Source organism: Petromyzon marinus, chromosome 5, assembly GCF_048934315.1.
Source record: "Petromyzon marinus isolate PM22_M1 ecotype Great Lakes invasive population chromosome 5, UKy_Petmar_22M1.pri1.0, whole genome shotgun sequence".
NCBI lineage: Eukaryota > Metazoa > Chordata > Hyperoartia > Petromyzontiformes > Petromyzontidae > Petromyzon > Petromyzon marinus.
The window spans coordinates 13,871,654-13,884,741 of NC_133671.1; the positions used below are offsets into that span (position 1 = coordinate 13,871,654).

Consider the following 13,088-nt stretch of genomic DNA (forward strand, 5'->3'; position numbering starts at 1 on the left):
AAGTCCAGAGACATGATACACAAACCCATTTACTTGTGCTGCTATCTCCAACTAGTTTTAGAAGGCTCAAAAATCTGCTTGATCCACCAACCCTTTGCTTCGAAGTTCTAGATCAGAGGCTTGTGCCACCACACACTTGTAAAACAGTTCCTGGCACTCCGAAGTATAAGAAACAACCAGTGGGAATTCACATCTTTGCATAGATTTACCGATGCGCGACGAGCTGGCATCACCTCCAAACATGTCTTGAGTAGCATTCAGTGGAGCTCCCTCCCTGGCATTGATGGCCTCAACTGTGCCTGATGAAGCACAAGACGCACTCACACATATTGTGTCACTTGCTTTAAATACATTAGTTCACAAACATTGAGATGTATTGACATGCTTACCATTGTCGTATTTTGCATTGTTTTGGGTAATTATCTCAGTATGAGGTCTCACAAAGAAGACATTTAATGTTAGTGTTAAAAATACATACGCTTGCACAGTGCTGGATGAAGCTAGTGCTGGGCCTGTAGCATGATGTTATAAAGGGGCCATAAATAAAAAAAACCCATAAATATTCGACCACAAATTTTTCACTTGCACAGTAAAGTAATTGCATTTTTTAATTTGCTATACAGCCAGATAGTACGACAAATCGCTAACCTCCTTGAACACCCAGTCGTTCATAAAAGTTGAAGGCAGTATAGTACTATAGTAATAGAGCAAGTGCAGCATCACTGAACCGGAATTTATAGCTTGAAATAATTTTGCGCTGGGGCCCTTGAAAAATGCGGGGCCCCGTAGCATTTGTGTAGCGACTTTTGCTCCTAGGATAATCTGGCACTGCGCTTCCACCATCTCACTACTGAGGCCGTGACCACAGCCGTTGTAGAAGCATCGCCATGGATGAACGTTCACTGGCATGCAGTGCCCACTCTCTCGCGCTCTTTGCCCTGCCAATTTGTCTAAACGCTACTTTGTTGTGCACTTTCCGGTATCCTGCCTCGCAACTCGTATTTGGCAAACCACTCGCCGGCTTTCTGACATAGCTGTGCCGAGTACCGGTGCTGGCGTTGTAGATGGTCAGGAAGAGTCCACCGCCTATACCCGTGCTGTGGGCACAGGTGAGCCCCACACACAGCAAGGCTGATATGGCAGCGTCCACTGCACTGCCACCCTCCTTGAGCACGTCCCTGCTCACCACAGCATATCGGCGGACAAACATTTGCTGCTGCTTCTGTATGACGAGTGGGGTGCCACGGTGGCGAGACGTTAACTACCTCGCCTGGTAAAACATGAAGGTCGTGGGTTCGGTCCCGACCCTGACGCCCGTGTGTTTGGAATGTGTGTTCTCCCCGTGGTCACGTGGATTTTTCTCCAGCTCCTCCGGTTTTCCCCTCCACATTTCGAAACATTCGTTACGGTATTTTGGCCGCTATAAATTTCCACGTGTCAAGCCGCTTCATTGAGCTATCATTTTCGGTCAGGTCGCTTCTGAAAAAGAGCTACATAGCTCAGTGGGCCTTGCCGGGTAATATAAAAAATAGTTTATTTTATAGATTAGTTTAGCTACCGAGTGTGCAGGTGGTGCCACTGCGTCGGGGCTCATGGGCCGGAAGGGCTCAGGTGCCGGACTAATTGCTAAATGTACTCTGATGTTTCTAAAAATAATCTTCCTGAGCTGACTTACACTACATTAAATGTATAATTTAACACCGAATAATGTTTGTGCAATGTTTTACTCGAGGGGAAAGTTGTTTTGTTTTTATTCTGATTTCTGTTTTCTTCATTGCGTTACTTTGTGTCGTTTATTTTTGTCATGTTGGTGACCTGGCCAGGTCGCTCTTGCAAATGGGACTCATCGTGGTCTCACCTAGTTAAACAACATATTTAGATTTTAATGGGGGGTGGGGGGGGGGACTTGACAGGGGGGCTCCATTCATAACACAAGTTAGTACACATCACGCTGCAAGCGTTCGTAAAGGAAAGCTATCGATCGCCTTACTTAACGCCAACCGCACAATTGGAAAAACATCGAGCGCAGTCGAGAGCAGAGCAGACTTTGGACTCGCACCTTCCGATGTCAGAGCACAGCCCGGAGTCCGTGGTCACAACCGCGTTGAGGAATCGGTTCCTGGGACCCGAGGAGGATGCGGGAACCACGACGTGGCTAGGGCCTTGGTCCCCCGTGAGCGCGAAATAGAGGCCGCAGACGAGCGTGATGGCGATGAGAACCACTGCCAGGGCCTGGACCACCACACTCAGCTTCTGCATCTTCAGGTGCTCAGCGTGCTGCGCAGGGTTACCGTGGGATCCACGCACTCGTTCAGTCATTTGGGAAAGCAAATGACCGGCAGCGGAATAGAGAAAGTAAAGGTTAAAATGTCATGAAGGTGATTGATGGTGATGATGATGATAATGACGAAGTTCTGAACACATTGAGTACCTTCGGTAAAGTCACGTAGAATGAGAATAAAATAATACATTAATAAAATAACACAATAAAATTCTCACGACGTTGTGGCCGAAACGTCGTGAGAATTTGATTGTGTTAATTTATTTTATTAATTTATTATTTTATTCTCATTCTACGTGACTTTACCGAAAGAACCAAAGAACATTGAGTACCATTTCCATTTTGACAACTGTTGTGTTTAGTTTGTTGTCCTTCCCTGCGCACCTCAGTTGGCTACGTATGGTGCAAAAGAAGTTCACCACATATGCATACATGTAACCACCACTCATTAATTTATTGAGAGGTGTTTGTTTTTCGACTCATGATTGGAAACGGATGATTGATGCAAAGATGAGGATTCCAGTAAAAATCTGCAAGAAATAAACACACGTTTCCCCTTCCCCCCCAAAAAAAATTGCAAGCTTGTGTTGTTGGTGGTGGTGGCCTGAGCTAGAGAACCCGCAAAAATATCCTTCTAGAGATGTTTGCTTGCGATTGCTCACATATTGATTGATGGCTTGTTTCGTAAAAATATACAACCATACTATTGATTGACTGAAATACATTTATCATCATCATCATCGTTGTAATTATACTATTGACTGATGTTTTTCTTGTGTGTCTCTCCATCATTGTTTTGAACTCCAGAACCATATCACAGTACAAGATGTCCTTCCTGTCTGCACGGCTGTATGTCGGCAGCTGAGCTAATTTGCATATTCATATGACGTTTGATTTCCACGAGACATCATTTATCGGAATTTCTCCTTCGGTAATAAAATATGAATGTTCAACCCTTCTTTCAATGCACCACTGGATGAAGACCTTGACAATCTATGTCGGCCAATATCCTTTCTATAGTTACTTTTTTTTTACTAACCTGGTGATAAATACGTGTGTACAACACGATATTTTTTAATTTCTTTACAAAGTTCACAAATGTATCCGGATCAAGACGCAGTAGAAATGGGGTGGCCAACATGAACATTTCGATACCGTGATTTAAAAGTGATTCTCATTGTTTAGTTACTCGAGACAACGAAAGTTAATCTTGTAGAACAATAACGTGACAATTTCGGTAAAGTCACGTAGAAGGGAAACAATAAAATAATAAAAATATAAAACAATAAAATTCGCACGACGTTTCGACTGCAACACAAGCAATCATCATCAGGTGTGAAAACCACAGCAAGAAAATTTGAAAGAAAAAAAAAGCCACTTTTTTCAAATTTTCTTGCTGTGGTTTTCACACCTGATGATGATTGCTTGTCTTGCAGTCGAAACGTCGTGATAATTTTATCGTTCTATATTTTTATTATTTTATTGTTTCCCTTCTACGTGACTTTACCGAAAGAACCAAGAATATGAATCCCTGCAGTCACGAAAGCTTTAAATCAAAACGTGACAATAATTAATTTGTTTAACTTCTTTGAGCCTCGAAGGCATGTTACAAGGAGCTTTCGTAGGAGTGTTCTCTCCATTCGCATTCTTTGTACGTTGCTCGTGTAATGTGCGGGAGGAAGCCGGAGAGGCTGAAGAAACCCCTCGACGAACGACCTCGATAATACAGAGCAGGCTGACCTAAACCTACTTGCTGTGCTGCCTCTGATGTGCGTCTCGATGTTCTGTTTGGTGGGTGACCCCGCGCGTGCTCCCTCTCTGCGTGATCCACCAACCCCCATCCCACCCCCCCGTGAGCAAGCCTCTGGATGCAGTCAACACCATCGGTAATAATATAAACTAACTTGAGACTTTTTTCCTGTAAGAGTAAACACAATTATCTCAAATTAACTTGCTTTTATACGTACTGGCAGTGTTACCCGCTCGGTATTGTATCCACCGCACGAGAGACGAATGATCAAAGGTGGTTGAAGAAAAAATAAAATAAACAATCAGCCTGCGCTCATCCAAATCAGCCTGAAGTCTCGCTCTCAAATATGTATCGTCGCGCGGACCTTTCTCAATCCACTGCTGGATGAAAGCCTCCCCACCCCCACATTTGGCATGGGGGGTTGAACTGGCCGCAGTGGGCGAGGATCGGTTTAGATATCACCCGCCACCGATGTGAGCCGTGGCACTCGATCGAACCAATACTGACACACAACCGCACAACGATGTCCTTACCTGATTTGCCGTTCGGTCAAAATATGTTCTTTGCATGAATTCTGATGAGGCTGTGACGGGTGTCACGATCCCCCAGGTGTAAGCTGTCACTTGCCAATGATGACTGTGATCTGTTGAGAACCCGTTTTAGGTTTGAGGGCTTACACTGAAGACTGGACGGATGCACTCGTACATTTGATTACCTCCGTCAGGCTTGGCAGTGATGGTTATCACTCATACCAGCTGTGTTTGCCGTTGAAGCTTGCCTGATTTGTGTTTTACTGCTCGCACCTCTGTGCATACACCATCACCCTGGGCCAAGGTGTAATTGACGTCAGGGCTTGATTGCATGTTAATCATGACGGTGCACATGGTAAAGTAGCGTGACCTTTATAAATTGCTATTATCTATAATATGCACCCACGCAAATATCGCAGAGAAAATTGTTGCATATCAGGAAATTGAATGTTGATTTTTGAACGAGGTGTGCAATACAAAACCCGCTTCGTGCATATTTTCATACACTTGGCCAGATTACATGACTGGATTGGATAATTAAAGTGGAGCATTTAAATATACAAGTTTCCCTCGCTTTACGTGGGTTCGGTTTGTGCGATTTCGCATGTATGCGGTTAACCTATTTCGACCACTTCTAATACGACTACTACTAACCATCGCGTCTACTACGACTACTACCACCACATCTACTACGACTACTACTAACCACCACATCTACTACGACTACTACTAACCACCACATCTACTACGACTACTACTAACCACCGCATCTACTACAACTACTACTAACCACCGCATCTACTACGATTACTACTAACCACCACATCTACTACTACTACTAACCACCACATCTACTACGACTACTACTAACCACCGCATCTACTACCGCTACTACTAACCATCGCATCTACTACAACTACTACTAACCACCGCATCTACTACTACTACTAACCACCGCATCTACTACAACTACTACTAACCACCGCATATACTATAACTACTACTAACCACCGCATCTACTACTACTACTAACCACCGCATCTACTACTACTACTACTAACCACCGCATCTACTACTACTACTAACCACCGCATCTACTACTACTACTAACCACCGCATCTACTACTACTACTACTAACCACCGCATCTACTACCGCTATTACTAACCACCGCATCTACTACAACTACTAACCACCGCATCTACTACGATTACTACTAACCACCGCATCTACTACTACTACTAACCACCGCATCTACTACTACTACTACTAACCACCGCATCTACTACTACTACTAACCACCGCATCTACTACAACTACTACTAACCACCGCATCTACTAAAACTACTACTAACCACCGCATCTACTACTACGACTACTACTAACCACCGCATCTACTACAACTACTACTAACCACTGCATCTACTACTACTACTACTAACCACCGCATCTACTACTACGACTACTACTAACCACCGCATCTACTACGACTACTACTAACCACCGCATCTACTACAACTACTACTAACCACCGCATCTACTACTACTACTACTAACCACCGCATCTACTATGACTACCACTAACCACCGCATCTACTACTACTACTAACCACCACATCTACTACTACTAACCACCGCATCTACTACGACTACTACTAACCACCGCATCTACCACTACTACTACTAACCACCGCATCTACCACTACTACTACTAACCACCGCATCTACTACTACTACTACTACTAACCACCGCATCTACTACTACTACTACTAACCACCGCATCTACTACGACTACTACTAACCACCGCATCTACTACTACTACTACTAACCACCGCATCTACTACAACTACTACTAACCACCGCATCTACTACGACTACTACTAACCACCGCATCTACTACTACTACTAACCACCGCATCTACTACTACTACTACTAACCACCGCATCTACTTCCGCTACTACTAACCACCGCATCTACTACGACTACTACTAACCACCGCATCTACTACAACTACTACTAACCACCGCATCTACTACTACTACTACTAACCACCGCATCTACTACTACTACTACTAACCACCGCATCTACTACTACTACTACTAACCACCGCATCTACTACTACTACTACTAACCACCGCATCTACTACTACTACTACTAACCACCGCATCTACTACTACTACTACTAACCACCGCATCTACTACTACTACTACTAACCACCGCATCTACTACGACTACTACTAACCACCGCATCTACTACTACTACTACTAACCACCGCATCTACTACTACTACTACTAACCACCGCATCTACTACTACTACTACTAACCACCGCATCTACTACTACTACTACTAACCACCGCATCTACTACTACTACTACTAACCACCGCATCTACTACAACTACTACTAACCACCGCATCTACTACTACTACTACTAACCACCGCATCTACTACTACTACTACTAACCACCGCATCTACTACTACTACTACTAACCACCGCATCTACTACTACTACTAACCACCGCATCTACTACTACTACTACTAACCACCGCATCTACTACTACTACTACTAACCACCGCATCTACTACTACTACTACTACTAACCACCGCATCTACTACTACTACTACTAACCACCGCATCTACTACTACTACTACTAACCACCGCATCTACTACAACTACTACTAACCACCGCATCTACTACTACTACTACTAACCACCGCATCTACTACTACTACTACTACTAACCACCGCATCTACTACTACTACTACTAACCACCGCATCTACTACGACTACTACTAACCACCGCATCTACTACTACTACTACTAACCATCGCATCTACTACTACTACTACTAACCACCGCATCTACCACTACTACTACTAACCACCGCATCTACTACTACTACTACTACTAACCACCGCATCTACTACTACTACTACTAACCACCGCATCTACTACTACTACTACTAACCATCGCATCTACTACTACTACTACTAACCACCGCATCTACTACGACTACTACTAACCACCGCATCTACTACGACTACTACTAACCACCGCATCTACTACTACTACTACTAACCACCGCATCTACTACTACTACTACTAACCACCGCATCTACTACTACGACTACTAACCACCGCATCTACTACTACTACTACTACTAACCACCGCATCTACTACTACTACTAACCACCGCATCTACTACTACTACTACTAACCACCGCATCTACTACTACTACTACTAACCACCGCATCTACTACTACTACTACTAACCACCGCATCTACTACTACTACTACTAACCACCGCATCTACTACGACTACTACTAACCACCGCATCTACTACTACTACTACTAACCACCGCATCTACTACTACTACTACTAACCACCGCATCTACTACTACTACTACTAACCACCGCATCTACTACTACTACTACTAACCACCGCATCTACTACTACTACTACTAACCACCGCATCTACTACTACTACTACTAACCACCGCATCTACTACTACTACTACTAACCACCGCATCTACTACTACTACTACTAACCACCGCATCTACTACGACTACTACTAACCACCGCATCTACTACTACTACTACTAACCACCGCATCTACTACTACTACTACTAACCACCGCATCTACTACTACTACTACTAACCACCGCATCTACTACTACTACTACTAACCACCGCATCTACTACTACTACTACTAACCACCGCATCTACTACGACTACTACTAACCACCGCATCTACTACTACTACTAACCACCGCATCTACTACTACTACTACTAACCACCGCATCTACTACTACTACTAACCACCGCATCTACTACTACTACTACTAACCACCGCATCTACTACTACTACTACTAACCACCGCATCTACTACTACTACTAACCACCGCATCTACTACTACTACTACTAACCACCGCATCTACTACGACTACTACTAACCACCGCATCTACTACGACTACTACTAACCACCGCATCTACTACGACTACTACTAACCACCGCATCTACTACGACTACTACTAACCACCGCATCTACTACTACTACTACTAACCACCGCATCTACTACGACTACTACTAACCACCGCATCTACTACTACTACTACTAACCACCGCATCTACTACTACTACTACTAACCACCGCATCTACTACTACTACTACTAACCACCGCATCTACTACTACGACTACTAACCACCGCATCTACTACTACTACTACTACTAACCACCGCATCTACTACTACTACTAACCACCGCATCTACTACTACTACTACTAACCACCGCATCTACTACTACTACTACTAACCACCGCATCTACTACTACTACTACTAACCACCGCATCTACTACTACTACTACTAACCACCGCATCTACTACGACTACTACTAACCACCGCATCTACTACTACTACTACTAACCACCGCATCTACTACTACTACTACTACTAACCACCGCATCTACTACTACTACTACTAACCACCGCATCTACTACTACTACTACTAACCACCGCATCTACTACTACTACTACTAACCACCGCATCTACTACTACTACTACTAACCACCGCATCTACTACTACTACTACTAACCACCGCATCTACTACTACTACTACTAACCACCGCATCTACTACGACTACTACTAACCACCGCATCTACTACTACTACTACTAACCACCGCATCTACTACTACTACTACTAACCACCGCATCTACTACTACTACTACTAACCACCGCATCTACTACTACTACTACTAACCACCGCATCTACTACTACTACTACTAACCACCGCATCTACTACGACTACTACTAACCACCGCATCTACTACTACTACTAACCACCGCATCTACTACTACTACTACTAACCACCGCATCTACTACTACTACTAACCACCGCATCTACTACTACTACTACTAACCACCGCATCTACTACTACTACTACTAACCACCGCATCTACTACTACTACTAACCACCGCATCTACTACTACTACTACTAACCACCGCATCTACTACGACTACTACTAACCACCGCATCTACTACGACTACTACTAACCACCGCATCTACTACGACTACTACTAACCACCGCATCTACTACGACTACTACTAACCACCGCATCTACTACTACTACTACTAACCACCGCATCTACTACGACTACTACTAACCACCGCATCTACTACGACTACTACTAACCACCGCATCTACTACGACTACTACTAACCACCGCATCTACTACTACTACTACTAACCACCGCATCTACTACGACTACTACTAACCACCGCATCTACTACCGCTACTACTAACCACCGCATCTACTACGACTACTACTAACCACCGCATCTACTACTACTACTACTAACCACCGCATCTACTACGACTACTACTAACCACCGCATCTACTACTACTACTAACCACCGCATCTACTACTACTACTACTAACCACCGCATCTACTACTACTACTAACCACCGCATCTACTACTACTACTACTAACCACCGCATCTACTACTACTACTACTAACCACCGCATCTACTACTACTACTAACCACCGCATCTACTACTACTACTACTAACCACCGCATCTACTACGACTACTACTAACCACCGCATCTACTACGACTACTACTAACCACCGCATCTACTACGACTACTACTAACCACCGCATCTACTACGACTACTACTAACCACCGCATCTACTACTACTACTACTAACCACCGCATCTACTACGACTACTACTAACCACCGCATCTACTACGACTACTACTAACCACCGCATCTACTACGACTACTACTAACCACCGCATCTACTACTACTACTACTAACCACCGCATCTACTACGACTACTACTACTAACCACCGCATCTACTACGACTACTACTAACCACCGCATCTACTACTACTACTACTAACCACCGCATCTACTACGACTACTACTAACCACCGCATCTACTACCGCTACTACTAACCACCGCATCTACTACGACTACTACTAACCACCGCATCTACTACTACTACTACTAACCACCGCATCTACTACGACTACTACTAACCACCGCATCTACTACTACTACTAACCACCGCATCTACTACTACTACTACTAACCACCGCATCTACTACTACTACTAACCACCGCATCTACTACTACTACTACTAACCACCGCATCTACTACTACTACTACTAACCACCGCATCTACTACTACTACTAACCACCGCATCTACTACTACTACTACTAACCACCGCATCTACTACGACTACTACTAACCACCGCATCTACTACGACTACTACTAACCACCGCATCTACTACGACTACTACTAACCACCGCATCTACTACGACTACTACTAACCACCGCATCTACTACTACTACTACTAACCACCGCATCTACTACGACTACTACTAACCACCGCATCTACTACGACTACTACTAACCACCGCATCTACTACGACTACTACTAACCACCGCATCTACTACTACTACTACTAACCACCGCATCTACTACGACTACTACTACTAACCACCGCATCTACTACTACTACTACTAACCACCGCATCTACTACTACTACTACTAACCACCGCATCTACTACTACTACTAACCACCGCATCTACTACAACTACTACTAACCACCGCATCTACTACAACTACTACTAACCACCGCATCTACTACTACTACTACTAACCACCGCATCTACTACTACTACTACTAACCACCGCATCTACTACTACTACTACTAACCACCGCATCTACTACTACTACTACTAACCACCGCATCTACTACGACTACTACTAACCACCGCATCTACTACTACTACTACTAACCACCGCATCTACTACTACTACTAACCACCGCATCTACTACTACTACTAACCACCGCATCTACTACTACTACTACTAACCACCGCATCTACTACAACTACTACTAACCACCGCATCTACTACTACTACTACTAACCACCGCATCTACTACTACTACTACTAACCACCGCATCTACTACTACTACTACTAACCACCGCATCTACTACTACTACTACTAACCACCGCATCTACTACAACTACTACTAACCACCGCATCTACTACTACTACTACTAACCACCGCATCTACTACTACTACTACTAACCACCGCATCTACTACAACTACTACTAACCACCGCATCTACTACTACTACTACTAACCACCGCATCTACTACTACTACTACTAACCACCGCATCTACTACGACTACTACTAACCACCGCATCTACTACGACTACTACTAACCACCGCATCTACTACGACTACTACTGCCCCCCGCCTCCCAGTTCTCCTGTGACCCACCGTTCTCCGACTCTCCTCCCCTCGCTGCTGCCCCTCGTGGCACGATTTAAATGGCTGTACTCACCACCTCGCGAATACGCCGCTGTGCCCCTCTCGTACCCGCCAACCACGAGCTGCGCAGTGGCGAGAGCACCCACGCTCGTGCAGAAACACACGTGACACCACAACGCACAGGCTCACCACACCACGCATCCCTCTCCGTATCCGCAGAGACAACACGACAAGGTTTAATGTCTACCGGCGATTTATTCTCCGCTTAATGAAGTTTAATCTACCCGCGTCAGTGCGGGTCAGCGGGGCAGGTCTAACCTATCTCCCGGCGGTCTAGGACCCAAATTTGCCTTGTCTCTCCCTACTCACTCTCCTTAGCGGATATTCCCCCCTCGGCCTTACCTCTCTCCTCCGTACTTACGATCCGCTCTCGAGGTGTAGGTAGTCACAGAGAGGCGAGGCTGCACGTGGCTTTGGCTGGGAACTGGACCTGGACCTGGCTGCTCTGCGACCCGTCTCACGGACGTTCGAGTAGCAGGGGACGATGACTACGTGGTCCCTCACTCCAGAAGACCCCGGACACAAAGAGAGCTTGCTTCTCATTTTCGTCCTTTTTTTATCCCCCTACTTCAAAGCTAATGCACCGCGAACCCGCTGGCCTCTCGTCCAATCCGGAGCCCCACATTTCCCGCTCTTGGCCAATCGGGTTATCCCCCTCTCTGACGCCCGCCCCTCATTGTTTACCCAACGTGTGCAAGTTCGAGATCACTGCACACATCGTGCGAAGGCGAGGGCCCCTCCATCGTTTAACCAAGTGCACGGCATCCTCTTGTACCGCCCCACCCCCCTCCTGCCTGCCGATCCTCGTGTGCCTTGGGTGTTTCCTCACTGCGGTTCTCAGTGAGTTCGCCGTGGCCATACAATTTTAAGTCAATCCACAGCGCCGCAGGGCCATTCGGCCTGGGGGGGGGGGGGCGGGGGGGGGTCTGCCAATTCCCTGGCCCTGAGAAACCGTGGAGCACCCCCGCGAGGGGGGCCCTCGGTTAAATACTCAGGGGCAGGTGACCACCCCCCCCCCCCCACGAGGCCCTACGTGAGTGCGTGTGTGTGTTCACGTGGGGGGTGGTGGGGGAAGCGCTGTGACGGAAGCCGGGTGGCTTCTCTGC

At 45.5% G+C, this 13,088-nt stretch overlaps 1 protein-coding gene across 1 annotated transcript in view; it reads right to left on the reverse strand.

The window, feature by feature from the left end:
* LOC116939090 (glutathione hydrolase 1 proenzyme-like) overlaps positions 1-12,639 on the reverse strand; it is a 33,902-nt gene extending 21,263 nt beyond the window's left edge. Inside the window, exons 1-3 of the mRNA XM_032947025.2 lie at positions 2,060-12,639; positions 1,048-1,178; positions 210-299 (exon numbers count right to left, since the gene is read on the reverse strand). Coding sequence (XP_032802916.2) covers positions 210-299; positions 1,048-1,178; positions 2,060-2,319 — 481 coding nt within the window. The 5' untranslated portion in view covers positions 2,320-12,639. The remainder of the gene's footprint in view (positions 1-209; positions 300-1,047; positions 1,179-2,059) is intronic.
* Between the last annotated feature and the right edge of the window lie 449 nt (positions 12,640-13,088).